This window comes from Polyodon spathula, chromosome 1 (assembly GCF_017654505.1).
Source record: "Polyodon spathula isolate WHYD16114869_AA chromosome 1, ASM1765450v1, whole genome shotgun sequence".
Taxonomy (NCBI): domain Eukaryota; kingdom Metazoa; phylum Chordata; class Actinopteri; order Acipenseriformes; family Polyodontidae; genus Polyodon; species Polyodon spathula.
Window position 1 is genome coordinate 66,874,190 of NC_054534.1, and position 19,288 is coordinate 66,893,477.

Sequence of the window (19,288 nt, forward strand, 5' to 3'; positions counted from 1 at the left end):
GGTTGGCTTTCACAGGAACAACAGCCAGCAACAGATGACAGGAACTGGGAACTTCAGTCAATCGTGAACTTGTCCAGGATTCTGCTAACCTCTCTCTTTCATCTGGATCCCTCATATGGGATTATGCACAGCAGAACCAATGCAGCATTCCTCAAACTAGGGGCCTGTGTAACTGTTACACCTGCAAGAGGGTTTTAGGGGAGATGAAGCACATATAGAGCATTTCCTATTTCCTCTGCATAGAAATTACCTCCACCTGACAAAGCAACATTCCGAGGCCGAGGGATCCATGTATTTACAGGAATGCAGGTGTTAGGCTAGAGACACACAAGCAATTTTCATTGTCAATTCTAGATAACAACAAAATAAAATGTGCCATACGCATATTGGAAAATTGACAATTATATTAAGCAATTTTAAGATAACTCCTGTTTATAGTAAACATATTTCAGCAGCTGCTATCGTAATTGGAATCATTTTGAAAAGACATTTATGTCGAGTGGCTGTGCCGCAGAAACAGATATGAAGCATATCATACTTTGATGCAGGGACTACATTTGGAGGATCCTGCAGGATTCAATAATTTTTTACACACATCCCCATCAACATTTGAAGATTTGTTGACTCGAGTGAGTCCGATCATTGCAAGACAAAATACAATAACTGCATTTATTAGCATTTGTTGTTTACCTCTGCTGACGATTTCCTGAAAATATTTGCTAATTCCTTATATTTGTCTTCTTTTTTTATTGTAGTCTTTATATTCCTTGCATCTAATATCCCATAAACATTTTCTATCTTGAAAAAAAAAAGATAAATTGCTAAGTTTTCTGATGTGTCTGCTTGTCCACTTCCTATTTAGCAAAATTGAGAGTGAAATCAAGTGATTAGAAAATGCAATATCATGGGTTGAACACACACAGGCACATAGAAAATTGGTAACTGAATTGCTGAAAATAGAGCAGTGGTCTATTCTAGGAACTTGATTGCCAATCGGAAATGTATTGACAACTCGAAATGTCAATTAGTTGCACACGGTCAATTTTATTGTCAATTTGTGATGCCAAGAAAAAATTGCTTAAAACATTGCTCATGCATCTCCAGCCTTAGGAGAGGACCTTGATTGAGTGCTTCATTGGAAGGACAGCATCTAAAGCACAATACCTTCTACACTTTGCTACAAGTACAAGTACTCATTTCTGTAGCACTGCTGCATTAGGACCTGCAAAAAATAAGGGGGAGAATTTCAGCATACCTTACAAATCAGACCTATAGTTCATTAACAATACCTCATTGACAGCTCTGACTAAGTTACAAGTGCAATATAATAAAGAGTAATTAGAACCAAGCTGTTTAAAACTCGATTGTTAAACCTCGGGGAGAATACGGTCTTGTGTCTGATAATGTCCTGGGATGCATTTTGCTGAAAGGACGTAAAAAAAACAACAACAAAAAATGTGGTCATACAACTTTTTTTTTTTTTTGCTTTTAGCAGAGGAAATGGTGGTATCAAACATGATCTGAGAGGGAAATGTTCCCTTTGTTCCCATATGCCTGTGAGCTAGTACTTTGTGAGGATTGTCAGCAGGCAGTGAAGTTAGGGCCGGAGCTTCCTTTGGGGGCCCAGGCTGTATAGCGGAGGTGGAGATTCACAATTCCACCCAGTCACACTGCTCCACTCCAACTCAGAGACAGACTCTGAGGAGAGAAAAAAAAAACTCCACAGGAAAACCAGGAGACACAATGCTCAGCACCTCAGAGCAGACTCAGAAACCAAGTGGGATACTCATATACTTTGATAGTCTGTTAATTACATATGTATTATGATACAGATGTGTGGGGGGCTTTAGTTGAAACTTCATCTTTTTGTTTTCCCCAGAAGAGAAGAACATTGTATTAAAGGTAGGTGAAAACCAGTGCATTTATTATTTACAAATACATGTCAGTTTAGTTCTGTCACAGAGCATATCAATCTTGCACTAATCCTAATCAGTAATGTAAGATTAATGGATATCTGTTGAATCGTTAAGAATTGTCAGGTAAGAAGATTTCTGCATGAGATATACAGTTTTCTGTGGGAAAAAAACGAATTGGGTCCATCTATTGATCTATTAACAATGGCACAACCTTGAATGAGAATTATTTAATTGTCCTTATTTAACACATCAGGGATATGTTGAATGTTCAAATAGTTAAAAAATGTATACTCTACACAAGCACACACTTATTTTGTAGTAATGAGTAGTGATTTCCCTATAGCACACATTTGACAGTCTTTAAGAATAGCGAGTATTATGCATTGGTTTTGAAGGGAAAATGTATTTGGACTACTCTATTATTTATTTTATTTTTTTTAAGTATCGATCTATATTGCTTTTGTTTTGGGTATTGTGAAATCCCAAAAGTCACAAACAGAAGGGAGAGGCAAATTGAGAAAACCACAAAGACGTAAGCAGTGGTTGAGCCTGTAAAGCAACAAAATATTAGAATCTCCCTTTTTGAACAATTCAGTACTGCACAAAGCACGCAGTCATAGGTGATACATCTTTTTATTATTATTTAAACAGGAAATGGCACACTGGGACACAGATGAAACAGCTAGTTTCATAAAACTTGGCAACACCATGCTTGCTGTATACACAATAAATGATAATACATTCTAACAAAAGTAATTAGATTTTTCTTAAAGTGGAGGCTGTCGTTGAGACTGGGGAATAATTTTTAACCGATTTATGTTAGTAGCTTAGGAAGTTTGCAAGTGTCTATCACTACACTGATCCAACAATGTGCGCAGCATATGATTTGTGGATAAGTTCTTTGTACAGAATAACAAGAAAAGTTCCCACAGAATGCAGTGTTAAAGAGCTACATGTGTTTCATACATAGCATATGGGCTACAAAACAAATTTTACACTTAACAGCTGAAAAAAGGCATAATAACATCTTGTGCTATATTTTAACATTGATCAACAGCTATGACTGCTACAAAGTCTTTGTACCCTTAAGTATATTACATGCAGGGAAAAATAATTGTCTATAAAAAATACCTTTAAATATATGTATACATTACTACAGTACAAACCCAATAGTTAATAGGTAATATTTATCACAAACATGTCCTGTATATACAATACATACTAAATATAAATGATATGTTAATATGTTAATGTTCCTATTTGAATGTTCCGTGCAGACCCTATCACATTCAAAATTTTTTTTGTGTTTCTGTTTCAGACGAAAAGCTCAGAGGATCTGGGATTTTGTGTCATTATGCATTCTGTTAATATCAATATGGTATCTATAGGCGTAAGCATGTTGTTGGTGCTGTTCCTTTCTACAAGCAGTGTATTGTGCCAGCACACCAGTGTTTTTTTGAGAGACTTCAATGGGACAGAGGGAGCCTCCTACATCGCTGAACAGCTGAGCTTCTACAGCACGTACTCTACCCCTTTGAGCACTTTTTCGACAATTTCTCCAAGTCTGCAAATCCAAAATAACACAACAGCGCCAAGACAAAACTATCTGCCAATGTGCCACCAAAAAACTAAGATCAAAGTCTTTTTTCGGTATGTTAACACAACCTTTTCCTGCCTGTTTTTCATCATTGGTATGGTTGGGAATGCCACCCTGTTGAGGATTATCTACCAGAATAAAGGTATGAGGAATGGACCCAATGCACTGATCGCCAGTCTAGCTCTTGGGGATCTGATCTACATTTCTATCGCTATCCCTATCACGGTCTATAAGGTAGGAAGTAAAATTATTTTAATCTTACATAAAATTGGTCTAAATATTTAGAAATGTATCTTTTACTTAGTATTATATTATCTGTTTGTATTTTCTAGCTTTATAATTACCGTTTTTAGGTGCCTGGCCTATCACAAATACTTTTTTGTGATCTATCCCCAGCCCCTGATGCAAATATGTTACCAGTACAGTACATGATATATTGTGTCCAAATATTACATTAATTGGTTTATTTAAGTGGATTTTTCTAGTTCTAGTTAGAAGGGCAAAAATGCAGTTGTAGAATCTGTTAAAAGCAGCCGTGGTAACCCTATTGCTGCTGAGCACTAATGAACCCATATTAAGAATCCTGGTCTAAGAGATTGTTCCAAAGTGTGCAGTTATTTATGATTTAATGTCATCCTTGAAATTTAAAAATGACACCAAAACACTACACTAGACACTGTTATGAGAACAGTATTGACAAAATGAAAGTATAATCGAAAGTATGGTTTGTTTATAGTTGCCCAACCAACCCTTTTCCTCTCTTGTTTTAGACTATATTTAAAAGCCAATGTGTAATCATTGATCCCTAAGTTAAGACAAGATACTCTTTATTAAACTGTCACATGCTGCCACTTTAGGACAGCTTTTATCAAATGTGGCACTGTAGTATATAACTAGTGTTCAATTATTGTTGGATTGTTTTTAAAGATTGATACAAGAAATAGTATTGAAAGATTGTTATAAATAAATGCACATATATTTAAAATCTAGATAGTCTGTTTAATTTTTCCATATTTTTACAACATGATTTCTTCATTCATTAGTTTCATTTGATTTTTTAAAAAGATTTTTGAATTTATGATTTAGGTTTGGTAGTCACCCTAGGTTTCATTTGCAAGAATATGACCATAAACTGCAGTACTACTCCAGATTGTTCACAAGATCTACACCAGTTTCACCCTTTGTAAAACCCTTAGCAGGAACTCAGTAAAACTTGGTCAATAAAACAACAAAACCTTCACCAACTGAATACAGGCTTTTACTTACAGTCCTGAATCTGTGAAGTAAGTTTACTTTCTAGATGTTTTTTTTTGGTAGCTCTCACATCTACAGCTATGGCCAAAAGTTTTGTATCACTATAGAATTAATTCATTTTGTTTCATAAAGTCGAATGAAACAGCCAAATAATGTTACGATGACATACTGAGTTAAATACAGCTTTGTAGTTTTCCAAATACTTAACAAAAGTCTGACCAAAATTGAAAAATGTGACATTTTGAAATCTAATCTGTACTGCTATTATGGCTTCCTCTAGACTTTTGCGATATCATTTTGTAGTTTCGTTGATTACAGGATGTTAAATAAAACCTCTACAAACCTCTACATAGCTATAGATCTGACAACACTGAACAGATTAATGGCAGTTCTGCATAGCACAACTGGACTGCACCTTTAAAACAATTGGCCTCCAGCAGCAACCTCTAAGACACTCGCAATTCAGACTGATTCACAAAATCATCAAACCTTTTAGCCAGATGTACTATAAATCAGAGGCTAAAGGACATAACTCAACTTGGTCATAGACAGTTAGACACTAACCTGCTTATGAGTAAAAATAAAAGTATGACTCCTTTCTAATTACCGGTAACAGTGAATCTCAATTCACAAAACATTAAGTCACACTTTATTGAAAGCCTGTTTTGTTAAGGTCTGGTCCTCATTAAACTTTTCTCATCTGCTTAATGAGGGTTTGCAATTGATGCATAGTGTGATTATTGTACTAAGGAAACAGTGGGCTCTATTCATCAATGTGTCAGTTAGAAAATGTCTTAAGCAACAGCTTTAAAAACTCACTGCCAAACTGGCCAAGGAATTTAGGCCCCTTAGAGATTTTGCTTTTTTTTAATTATTATTATTATTATTATTATTATTATTATTATTATTATTATTATTATTATTATTATTATTATTTTATTAATTAGACACCAACAAAAACTAAATAGAATCATACAACATTAAACTGATAATCAATTTTCTTGGATTTCTTTTCTTTAAATGTTCCTAATCTTGATATATTCGATTATGGCGATAGTGCCAGTGTGAAGCCCCAGGCTGTATCAAATTCGGACAAACTCCAGGTTCTGAAATTGAGGAGGAAAGCAGTTTAAATAGATTTTAACAATGCAGGATCTGTGTACTGAAAAAAAAAGAATCTACGTTCAGATTTTCAAAAATATGGTATGAAAGACAACAACTACATCCTAATGCAGTGAGCAGTTTTGTTCAGGGGCTCGTTTCCCGAGAACAGAAGTACTTGGAACTCACGATCATTGTTATGATGAACTTGAGGCTGCTTCCAGTCTCTCTTGATTTGAGTTTTCCAAAATAAAACGTGAAAATGCAGCTTGTTTGTGATGTTCACGTGCATCGTTAGGGTTTGAAAAGCTCCTTCACGACTTTGTTGGGAAACACATTTGAAACTAATTTATGGAGTAGCCTATATATAAAAATGAGTTGTTTATATTATAAAATATATATATATATATATATATATATATATAATATTATATATATATATATAATATATATTATCAAAAACATTTAGTTTTTTTTTGTAAATCATATGAAAAATGAACCACTAGTTGAAAATGTTGAAAATATTTACCCAGAATAAGGTAGAAATATTAATTAATGAAGTACAAATAAACAAGGATATATTATTCCGTAAACTAAAAAATAATGTAACAAATCAACAAAAAAGAAGTATTGCAATCACAGTAAATGCTTCAAACACTGGTCCTCCACGAGGCAAACGTTCTCAACAAGTGGCAGGATTTTGTTTATGTGAACATTTATTGCAACGAGCTGACTACAAGGGTGTCTGTGGTGTTGTTGATGATTCAAAGCAACTATCCTCTGAATAGCAGCCTTTGCTAAGTTCTGTCTTTGATTTCGCACAAGGTCACGCCAGATCACTCGTGAACTCAAGATTTGTTCAAGAGCGACTGGAGTTACGATGGTGTTCGGGAAACTCTACAATTGCACTTATGACAGTCTTACAAGGCTGGTTAGTTTAAAGTTGTTTTTGGGAAATGGGCCCTAGGTTGACAGTAGTGACATTCTGCTTGACTGCCTCCCTGACCATCTAGGTTCAGTTGACGCACTGAAATTCTGGAGAATTTAAGTAGATAGAATTAAGCAGAATTAGTCTACATTGACAGAAAACATTCAGGGGTAAAACAACTGAGATTTTCTTGCATCGAGCAGAAAAAGGTAAAATACAAGAATACTGTACTTACATATTTTTGGGCGGCTTGATTTGGACAAGTGTTTAAACATAGTTTGAAAGATAACATTCAAGCTCCTTTATCAGAGGTTCAAGCCATTGCATTGACCAATCAGGTTAAAGAAAATCTCTGATCCATTTTCTAATACTGTAAGTAAATAATGCTATGAGATGAAGAACCTCTTTTTTTAGCACCTTAGCACAGTGATGTATAGGGTGTGAATTACCTTAGGATGTTTTGTTACACTCCAGGCATCCAGTCATGTATTTGTGCATGATTTTATGAACTATTTTCTTTTGTTTTAGAGCAATAACATGTCTTCTAAGACTTTCTGTAGCAAGAACGTAGGACATTGTTGGTGTTTCTGTTGATGATGGCTTTTTCCTTATTTCCCCCAGCTAATGGCTCAGCAGTGGCCCTTTGAAGACTCAGGTCTTGGACTCTTCCTTTGTAAACTGGTGCCATTTCTCCAGAAAGCATCAGTGGGAATCACTGTTCTCAACCTCTGTGCTCTCAGCGTGGACAGGTACCATTGTCTACTGTTTAATAGTAGTCATCCACTCTTGTTTTTATTGGTCAGTTTTGCTTAGTCTTGAGTCAAATACTCCAGAAACATCCATGCTTCTAGGATCAAAGAATCCATTACTAACCTTAAATCACAATTTTAGCCAACACCTTTAACTTAATCCTAACCTTAAAGTCACTATCGGATTGCAGGATGGCTATTCAGTCTCCCAACAGGACAATTGTATTATTCTATATATAAGAGATTTGTATTGGCAAATTGACAACCTGCATCATAATTAAGATCTTCAGTAAAATAATACTTCAGCAACTGTATTGCAACATGAAAAAAGTACTGTATCAAAACATCTAATACTGATGAGGGAAACTGTTTTGATCAGTTAGCAGTCATTTTGTCTAGTGTTAACAGCATTTAAATGCATTATAAACGAGACCCTACTTAATTTGACACCAGTATTGCCTTTAACGTTTCTTTGATCTCTTTTGCAGGTACAGAGCTGTGGCTTCCTGGAGTCGTGTCCAGGGGGTTGGGGTTCCAATGCTGACGGCCATTGAGATCTTCTCCATATGGGTTTTGTCCATCGTCCTTGCTGTGCCCGAGGCTATCGGCTTTGACATGGTCACCTTCGAGTACAATAATGTGACGCACAGGACCTGCATGCTCTATCCTAAATCATCATTTATGATGGTATTTAGTTCTTAAAAAGAATATGCTATTTACCCCGATTCTTAAAAAGAATGTGTTATTTACCCCGATTTCTAAAAATAGTGTTCTATTTGCCCCCACTCTTAAAGAGAATGTGCAATTTACCCACATTCTTGCCTAATGCACAGGGATTCAAAGGAAAATTGTAGGGCATTTCACATATGCAGACAATCGACTAATTCTGGTTCAAAAAATATAGTCCATATAAACTCTTTAGCTATAAAAGTCTTCAGTCTGCATTACCAACACTTTTATTTTTACCTGCAGTAGGTGCTGTAAAGCAGCCAGGTAACCAGCAAGTCTGTCTCAATTTCAAACTATTGTCAGGTCTTTTTCTAGCACAGCTGCCTGCTTGATTAGATATTTGAAATTCAGCCTGTTTACTTTCTGTGGTGTAGTGGATATTTACTGCATAGGTTAGTATATAAATTAACTATAGCATCTGAAAATGTTATCTAACTCTTATTAAAATACCAAGATTAAAATAAATTCAATCTATCCTTTTATGTTTTTCGTAGTATATAGGTAATTTAATATTTTAAACAATATTCTCCATTAAGTTAATAAGTATCATATCTTAACAGTTCTTTTAACATCCAAAAATTAAATCAGATAACTCAGTTTTAAAGTAAAATTACTTTTGTTTATGTCAATGTTACAAAAGTTCTATGCACCAAGAAATTAAAAAAATTGTCATATAGTTTCCAAACTTTCATTTTAGAAATAGGTTTAGAAAAAGTCTTGTAATAAAGCTATTTCAACGATTTTGCAAAGTCCAAAGAATTATTTTGTTCCTAGTGTTTTCAATTATGGTTTCCTTTTTTCCTTATGATGTCCTCAGATTAATGAATTCCTGGTGATGGCCTTGTTAGATTGGTGGTAGAAAAGTACAGCTGGATACAAGAAATAAGCTTTCTGTGTTGAAAGTTGGACACAAGCAGTTGTTCTCAACAGATGGCAGGCTGGAAGCTTTCAAAGGTCTCTCATCCTTATTGCTTGTATGTGTTCAGAGCCGATGTTAAGAGACAGCTTATTGAGAGAATTGAGAAAGGAAGAGCGCACATGTCTGTGACAAAAAAAACAGTCCTTTTTCTAACTGTGATGGAGTGGAAATGAAAGGGAAATACACTCAGTCGAATATCATGGTATAACAAAAGGACATGACCCTAAAGACTGTGTTTTAGTACTGGTTGTTTGTAAATAATATTGTAAATATAAAATAACAAATTGCTATGAAAATATACAATAAGTTAGTTGTGAGATTACCGCTGTAACTATATGTTTGTGTTTAGTAATGAGTAAGTGCAGATACGATTTACAAGGACACAATTTGTTACTAGCGAGTTTCAAATGTTTATTGGATGGATTAGTCCTGGGGAGGGGCTAGTGATAAGGGAGAGTATAAGTACCTGTGTAGAGGAGATTGATTTGAGACTCCAGTGAGGCTGGAGTGACAGAGTAGCTGTGTGCTCAGTGAATAATATCTGTAGAAGACAGACTTCAGGATTTGTTTTGTACTAAAAATTTCCACCTGAGGCTTAAATAAAAGCTTACTCTTGGCATTTTTAAATCTTGGCTTTCCTGCAACCTGCAATAGCCACTTGGCCATTTACTTTACACTAACCTCCGAAAAACAGGCAGTTCTACAACTGCATATCTACACCTGAGAACCAATAGCCTCATAACACCCAATTCATTGGTTACTTTGAAAATAATCAGAATTGATCATTGTCTGTTAGAATACCACTATAAATGTTAATGTCAACAGATATTGTCAATCCAGAACAATTCTCTTATGCAGACCATTTCTGTTTATTTAAAACAAGAATGAATTTTTATTCTAACATTGAAAAGGGACAGGGTAAACCCAGTTCTTTTTAATACCTTTGACAAAATTTTTCTTTGGCTCCTGACATTAATCTTGATCGTTGTGAGGAGTTTGCTTTGTATTTCAGCAGCAAAATAAATACTATAAGGGGTCGTTTCAATCAACAAATTCCGTTCCTGACACGCACATACTGTCTGACTCCCTTGCCTCTGTTTAGTCAGATTTTTTTTCGCCTATTTCTCTTTAAGATACACATAGGTTAATTAATAAGGCCAGAAATTCCTCCTGTGCTATTGATCCATGGCCTACTAGTATTGTTAAATTGTGTGTAGATACCCTGTATCTTAATATAATTAACATGTCACTTTCTGACGGGTTTTGTCCCTATTGTATTAAAGCAAGCTATTGTTAAGCCAATTCTAAAAAAATATTGCTTGACCTGATAGTGGGGGGTAACGTTAGACCAATATCAAAGCTTCCTTTTTTGGCTAAACTGCTTGAACGAGTTGTTGTTGATCAGTTACTCTTCCATCTTTCTCAAAATAGTATATTGGAAAAAATTCAGTCTGGTTTTAGAATCGTACACAGCACTGAAACTGCTATGGTTAGGATTGTAAATGATCTTCTGAACGCTGGTGATGGTGCACTTTCAGTATAGGTCTGCTGCCTTTGATACTACTGACCACTGGATTATGCTGAAGTGTCTCAAAAATCTGGTGAATGTAATGTATTAGTTATTCTGTGCAATGTAAACTATAATCCCCTATTCACTCTACCTCTGTAGTATCTTTAAAATCATTTCCATAAATAATACTTTCTATCAAATGCCAGCTGTTGGAAGGAAACGGTCAGCACTATACAGGAAGGACATGCTGATCTGTGAATGCAGGTGGTCAGGATACAGACGTTTGAGGACATTGTGATAAACGTTTTACCAACCTTGTTGCTGAACATGTTCTGTTTTTAATTTTCCATTTTGAATATACTGTATATTGCAAGCTGTCAGGACAGCTGTCCACATATCCTACAGAAATATATATATATATATATATATATATATATATATATATATATATATATATATATATATATATATATATATATATATAAAAGAAAATAAACATTTCAGTATCATCTCTCCATAGAATAACAATTCTCAACTCACAATGAGTGAGTCAGTATAACAGATGAGCTTAGTGATGTGCTACAGTTGGAATCGGTTCTGAATTTCTTACCTTTACATAAATGTGGATTCCAAAAATGAAACTGCATTCTTCAATGTGAAACAATAAAACTGGAGTGGATTCAGCTTTTGTGCTCCAAACAGTGCTACCAGTTTTGCCAAATAAATAAATAAAGACAAATATAAAATGCAAGTAAATTTCTTAAAAAGCAGATTACTAATTTTGGTGTGCGCAGGTTCCTAGCAGTTAATTAGAGGCAGGTTTTTAGATTGCATGTACCTCTTGAAACACATGCATATCTGTAGATGGAATGTTTTGTTGCTTATCTACAAAGGACTGTGATCCAAAGTTGCCCTGCTTTTCAACTCCTTTGAAAAATGGTAAACCTCCCCCGGCACTTTCACTTAAGCAGTAGGATATAATTAGCTTTCATATCGGTTGCCTATTTACAGAGCCAAAATAACAAAAAAAAAAAACATTTGGTTTAAATTAGTGTTTCATTACATTGAAGCTTAAAAGCAGTTTTTACTTTTAACTGAAAATTCTGTCTGACATAGAAAAATGCTGAAATAAAATAAACATAATTAATATTACATTAAAATTGCCATTAGCAGGGTAAATGTATATATATTTTTTTATTGAAACATTGTATATATAAATATTCAACACTGACTCCACAAAATGTTTTATTTGAATTCTTTATATTTTTTTCTAGTTTTATAAAAATGTGAAGGACTGGTGGCTCTTCGGATTTTATTTCTGCATGCCTCTGGCTTGCACAGCAGTCTTCTACACATTAATGACATGTGAAATGTTACACAACAGGAAAGGAAGCTTGAGAATTGCCCTAACTGAGCATCTGAAACAGGTAAAAGACCTACTGTACAATACCTAGGATTTAAAAACTGTACGGTCACACTATTTTAAGAAACACCTTTTTTAAACTAGCTTAATTGGAGTCATTTTATTGAAAAGTTTCTTTGTTAACCTTTAACATGTTTTAAACTAATAGGAAATGGTAAAGAAGCAAATAAATTATAGTAAAATTGGTTTTAAAACAATAGGAGCTAAACATATTAATATAAACATTTCAAACCACAGGCTCTCTGCTTTGTATCCCTTGTGTTCTTTTTTTCAGAGACGGGAAGTAGCAAAGACCGTGTTCTGCTTAGTTCTTATATTTGCACTGTGCTGGTTCCCACTGCATCTAAGCAGAATATTGAAGAAAATGGTGTACAGAGATGGTGACACAGGGAGATGTGAGCTTCTCAAGTAAGTCCAAATGTTACTGTGAATTTGGAATTAAATGAACAATATGTACAACCAAAGAGTTGTTCACTGGTACAATACAATGATATACTGGTAAATCAAAGACAGACAGTGCCCCTATTTTTCAGCCACTCACAGGCAATTACAACCCCACCCCCAGTTTAATCTGTAAGATTTCTTTTGGCTTCACTTCTGTTGTTAATAAAAATCTGAATAATAAAAATGCATTCCAAGCTGTTCTAGTAGACCACATATTTGCAAAACATCATCCCCTTAACTCCAGGTGTTTACATTACCAGATGTGCCTCTTGTGGTGTTTACACTGGAATGGTGAGCAGGAAAAGCGTACTTCAAATGTTGAATAAGTATTTTAGCTTGGGGTGCAGTGTTTTACTTGCCAAATCAGAGGTAAAAATGCAACCATTCTGCAATAAACCGCCTCTCTCCTCATCATAATCTCTTAGATGTAGCCTGGACATAGTTCTCTGCCTGTCTTATGTCATAGTATGTCTTGTATCTTGTATTTATGTTTTTCATGTTTCTTTGTGGTCAATTATAAAAGTTACTTCCTTGTTTAAACCCGGACCATGGCAGTGGACATGGTGGTCACAGTTATTGTTACGCAATCATTGAACCTCATGTGAACGTTACAGAGTAATATTAAATTGGCAGATCAAACTGTCTCATGCTCTCCACATTTAAGAAGTTAAATTAGTTTGGGGAGTACAGCTACAACCAAACGCTACTGCAATTAAAATGATCAATAGAGCCATAAGAAAGAATCAAATTAAACTTTCTTGTTTCCATCTCATTATTAAATGCTGCTTTCTTTGTTTTGAAAAATGCTGTGTTAAAAAAAAAATTCTCAACTAAGCATTCTTTATTACAACAAAGCGAAACAGTCAAGAAGGGTCGGTCTTGGGTGTTCAGTATGGTATTTAGATTTCATAGCAATGGACTTTTTAAAAAAAAATTATCTGGAAAACAAGCTAAAATGGCAAAGAGATATGCAACAACCAAATCAAACCAAACTTCCTACCTCAGCAAAAAAAAATATAAATAAATAAATAAATAAAATCACAAAAGAAAATGTTAAGAAACCACAGCAGTTTTTGAGTCCAAACCTCAGTCATCATTAGTGAACTTGTTTTATTCCAGTCATAATGGTCCACGACAGCTCTTGAATGTTGTTACAGCTGGTGGCGTTACTGTATGTGCTGTACTAGTGCTAGTATTTAGTGAGAAGCCATGTTATGTGCCACCAGAGCTACAGAGGAAACCGCAAATGGTTGCATTATCGTTGCACCATGACTTAGCAGGCTTGCACACCTCCAGGAGGCGATGTTCTTTTTTGCCACTGAAACAAACTAATTTAGTGGGACTAATTGTGCTTTATTTCCACTCTCTTTTAGCTTCCTGTTGGTACTGGACTATGTTAGCATTAACATGGCATCAGTAAACTCCTTTATAAACCCAATAGCTCTGTATTTTGTGAGCAAGAAATTTAAAAATTGTTTCAAGGTATGTAATTTTTTTTTTCTCTACCATTCACCCACTTCTCTTAAGATGAATAGTTATTTTCCATTCACTAATTAAATGGCCAGTTCTAGAGTGATAATCGTATATTAATGAAAATTCTGTCAGAATTAGGGATGTGCACGTGTAATTGTTTGTTCGAATAATCGACTAGTATATCGTTAATCATTAAAAATTAATAAACGTATAATGTATCGTGTGTTGTAACAAATATAAATGGTCAGAACAGACACATAACCACGCTAAGCCTGTCGATGCCGCCCAAGCATATTTAATATATATATATATATATATACTAATATATTATATCTCATATATATATATATATATAGATTATAGGCCCCCCCCCCCCCCCCCCGCTATAAATATATAATATATTTCGAGATTCGAGCTCGAGGACTGTCCTGACAGGAGGTGGTGGTGCACCATTGCGCATAAGGTGGTTGGAATGCACCATTGCGCATATTAAAACTATATTAAATTATTCAATTGAATTTATACAAGAGACTACAAAATAGAGGCATTTTACAAAAAAAGAGAGATATCATACAATGCCGTATTGTGAACAGTCATGGTATAATTATTTATAGTTAACTTAAACCGCTTTGGTTAATATTATGAGCAAACCGGTACCAAACAGAACATGAATAAGATTGCAGCCAATCAATATTTGAAAAATTCCGGTGTGATTTCAAAGAATAAAATAAAATAAAGTTTTGTTTGCGAAAATGTTACCAAAGTGTACACTAAAAACAGTAAAATTCACATTTTGCAATTAAAGACTAGCTCGGTGGCGTAAATTCGGTTTCTAGGGCGGGCAGTTTCTGTAGCTGATGCATGCATAAAGATTATTCTATGTGAAATAATGAAAAAGTGAGGGGGTATGATAACCACCTATCTGCAGAAAGAGGCCTAACAGCAAGCCTCGGCCTCTGTTGACTGCGAGACTGGCAGTATGCCTTGCACAAGCTGCAGAAGTACCGTTAAATCACAACAAGCTATTACAGTTCGTTCCACCAAATGCAATGATCGCTAAAGATACATTGACTATCAGCACTGTTGAAGGACAGGGTAAATTAAAAAAAAAAAAAAAAAAAAAAAAAAAAAAGAAAAACATGTTTGACTTTTAGTTAATGACATTAAATGATGTCATACTCTGTGCTACATTATTTCTGTGGCTTCATGAAGCAGAACGTATACCAGGACCAGAAGGTATGTACCACATTTAATATAAAAATATAAAATTGGTCATTATGCTAACTGCTTGTATTACACTTCCTGTTAATAAAAAGCGTTACTTATTGAAACATCGTCATAGTACCGCGATTATTATTTCTTTTACATATTGCTTCAATTTAGTTTTTTTATGTACGGCACGCATTATTGTTTAGACAGTGACATATAATAGTGTAATCGTTTAGTAAATTACATGTATTAGATTATTAAAATATATGGAAATGCCCACCCCTAATCAGAAGGCGTAAGCCAATTAATTGACTTATGATGTCATTTTGCAAGGTAAGGTCACGCTTTAAATTGTACATTGTTGCCGTACCAGTGTGTGACTGAAAACATGCAACCTGTATCCATTTTTCATTTCCCTCGGGAATATTGTGCATTTCTTGTAGCAGAACTAAAGGAACTCTTAATGCATGGCCTTTTCAAAATGCCTCGAATCTTGTTTTAAACAAACACTGAGTACTGTACTGGCTATACTCAACCTAAAGAAAACGCCACATTGCACAGAATGTCCTTGTCCCTTTCTTTGCTAAGTTGTAACGATTATCTCGGGATGCATTTGGTGTAACGTTATTGTTTACAGGTAATCTATAGTCGATAAAATAGCATTAAGCTGTAGAGTGCTTTTATAATGCAGCAGTGAGGATGTTTAAAATGTGTGTTTCAGCATATCTTTGAACATTTCCTTAAACATCATTGATTCTAGATCGACGTTCTGAGTCGACACATCCAAACAAGGAGATCTCCAGATAAGTTTATCTGAAGTTCAAAGCTTATGGTAGTTCTAATTCTCAAGTGGTATTCAGTTATTTGTCGGCTTCCTGTAATACATAGGTTGGGCAACAAATTTACAATATGCTAGAAATTGTTTAATTAAATATTAAGGAAAACAATTGCAGATAAAGAAAGTTACGCAGCTGAAAGGATTGACTGGTATGTCTTATTTTATTTGCCCTGCAGTCATGTCTGTGCTGTTGGTGTCAGAGAACGAAGAGCATGGTGCCAATGAATGGGACAAGCCTACAGTATAAAATCCAGGAGCCTAACAACCATAACACAGACCGCAGCACACGCAAGGACAGTGAAAACTGAAAGGAACTGGTCACGCTACACATCAGCACAGCACACAAAGATAGCATTTACCCAGTTGTTATGAAGTCAGCTTTAACCAAACGTTGCCATTGACTGGAAATATGCACTGCATAATAAAGCCAGGGAGCTCAGGTTCAAGTATCAGCTGCAAATGGGTTTGTAAAAATCCAAAACATCCTAAGCTATTAAGAAACTGCTCCACGTGTTTGTCTTTCCTTGATGTGAACATTCATAGATTTTAAGGCAAAGGAAACATGCTGGTGTTTTTAGTATTAGCCCTTGAATTCCTGTCAGTGCTTCACTTAGCGTTTATAGAAACATATGCATTTTATATCAGTTATGTTAATTAGTAATTAGACTACAGGCAGAAGAAGGTTTGAGTTGGAGAATTCTCAGAGGTTACAAGAGATTTATGGTTCAATTGCGTCATATCTGATGTCACCAGCTTTGTTTTCATTTCAGCAGGAACCGTGTGGGAGTGGGTGGTTCTGGATTAAACAAAAGGCTTTGTGGGCAATTGTGTTTGACCCATTGCTGCTCTTCAGTGCAACAAAGGGGAACCTCAGCAATACATAATAACTAGCCCTGAAGTGCATTGCTTGTCTTTTTCTAATTCTTATACAGTAAATGGAATCAAGACATTTCTTAAACATAGCATGTGCACTGGGGCGAGAGAGGGAACGAGATTGTGTGTGTGTGTGTGTGTGTGTGTGTGTGTGTGTGTGTGTGTTAGAAAGATATTAATATGTATGTTGCAGATACTCCCTGGATGCCATAGCTTTAAACTGATATGTATAATACCAGAAATGTATTAATATTATGTATGTGTGTTTAGGTGTTAGTTATGTATATTAATGTCAAAGTGATGCAGTGTTATATTAACCCAAGACCAGCCTGTGTTAAACCCTTATTTAACAAGGTGCCATTATTCACCTTTACACTCCTGTGTGAGGACTGTCATAACTCCTCAGTTATAAATCAGTATTATCAAGATGTTACACTGTGTTAATTTCTTTAGCGTGTTTTACACCACATTGCAAGTATCACACACACAAGGGCTCAAAGAGGTGAATTCTGTTAAGTAACATTTCACCTTTGAGAGACTTAATTTGAATCTGTCACTGTCTAACAAATTTAGGATAAGTAGTCCATCTATAAAAGGAAGCACCCGTTAATTTGGCACTGTTGGCATTAGGCAGTTGAAGGCAAAAAGGATGGTTTTAAACCTGACCTAGCTTTTTTGGCTTGTGCTCCTTCTTCATAGTCCCTTTACCATAATAAAAGCATAGCACAGTGTAATAAAATATAGTGAAAAGAATAGGTAAGCAGTGTAAAGCTTTGGTAAAGCATATTAAACACAGGAAACCATGTTAAATGAGTAACCATGGAAAAATCATGGAAAAATTGTAAAATTACTATGCTAAACTTGTATAAGGAGTTAAACGGTGCATAAGGACCTTTTTATTTTATTGTGTTACATGTTCCTATGTGTTGCTACAACTGTTTTTTTTTGTTGTTGTTGTTTTTTTTACATTTTGACCACTTTTTTAAACTTTTAAATTGCATTCCCTGCCTCAAGATGGCTTCACATGTACCCGCATGGACCACTCAGAACTACATTTCCCTCCTGCTCACATACGTAACTCAGATGGATTTACCAGTGAGCATTCACCATGGGTACTCAATAACATTCTCTGGCGGGTCAGATAAGGCAATGTCCAAACCTTGGGGGGCCACAGGGTGCTCATGATGTGTGTACTGGTGGGGGGTTGTTTAAATGGTCATGAAAATCTGACTGTCCAATCACACTTTACATGCAGTAACAGAACTTTTCAACACTACACTTGCACTTGGCTTTATTTGTGTTGTATAAGCATCTTATTAAGCTCCTGATTAAAAGTGTAGCGCTGTGTCTTAATATGCGTGTTCTAACTGCAGTGTGTTTAAATACAAATGAAAAGTTTTTAAATTAAATATATGGCATGATAAACATGCCATCTTTGAGAGGCATGCCGTAGGTGCATTTCTTACTGTTGCCAGACAGGTTTTTTTTAAGAACAAATAAAAGATCTTTGACAGGCTCAGTTTCTTTGGCCTATTCCCTGTGTCTGAACACTTAATGGTGGCTGCATTGCCAATTTTTCCTAAAAATACTTTATCATATGAAATTATCATATAGTTTATCATATGAAAAATAAAGTATAGACATATGCACTTAAGTTTTTAATGTATTTCTATAATAAAACCATCACTTACTCATTTAAAAACATACAGGAGCCCATCTCAACTTCCCAAGCCTTTCTATAATAAACTGGAGACAAAAACCTGGTGTTGTGCAAGATTTAAAAAAACAAAAACAACAACAACAAAAAATGTATTGCTCTAACAGGTCAAACATAATAGGTTAAGCAATCACATAACTTAATACAACAACTAAGCTGAAGTACATTGCTAGCGATTTTAAATTAATACAAAAACTACTTTCACTTTTCTGTTCCAATCACATACTGCACAATTCCAGATAACTAGCAAAATGAAAGCAATTTCCAATACTATTATATCATAAAACTATGTGTAAAACTAATATTCCAGAATAGGTTGCAAAGGCTTTACTTTGCTCCACTGAATTAACCATAGAAGCAGAGGATGTCAAAATTTAAATGAATAAAGTGGCAAATGACACATTGTCATAAAGTAATAGCATCACTGGGGTTTAGTTTTTTTTTTTTTTTTTTTTTTAGCTGTGCACGCAAGTGGAAATTGTCAAATTGAACTCAAACAAACATCAAAAAAGGGGCATTGTGCATGAAGACAGCTGACGTGCGACGAGCCAATAGGAAGGCTCTAGTGAGCCACCAATTGAGGAACCCAGCCATACACAACAGAAGCA

General features: G+C 35.1%; 1 protein-coding gene across 1 annotated transcript; it reads left to right on the forward strand.

Moving 5' to 3' along the window:
- Positions 1 to 1,620: 1,620 nt before the first annotated feature.
- On the forward strand, positions 1,621 to 17,119 carry ednraa (endothelin receptor type Aa). The gene is made up of 8 exons (XM_041260191.1): positions 1,621 to 1,902; positions 3,235 to 3,747; positions 7,418 to 7,545; positions 8,034 to 8,232; positions 11,978 to 12,130; positions 12,401 to 12,534; positions 13,944 to 14,052; positions 16,267 to 17,119. Exons 2-8 carry the CDS (start codon positions 3,271 to 3,273, stop codon positions 16,396 to 16,398), a joined length of 1,332 nt encoding a protein of 443 aa, XP_041116125.1. The 5' UTR covers positions 1,621 to 1,902; positions 3,235 to 3,270; the 3' UTR covers positions 16,399 to 17,119.
- The last annotated feature ends 2,169 nt before the right edge of the window (positions 17,120 to 19,288 follow it).

Excerpts from the sequence above, each read along its gene's own strand:
- ednraa (XM_041260191.1), top strand. The coding sequence starts at position 3,271 with ATGCATTCTGTTAATATCAATATGGTATCTATAGGCGTAAGCATGTTG. Across the intron at positions 8,233-11,977 it reads CTAAATCATCATTTATGATG|TTTTATAAAAATGTGAAGGA; the intron begins GTATTTAGTTCT and ends ATTTTTTTCTAG. Across the intron at positions 12,535-13,943 it reads GGGAGATGTGAGCTTCTCAA|CTTCCTGTTGGTACTGGACT; the intron begins GTAAGTCCAAAT and ends ACTCTCTTTTAG.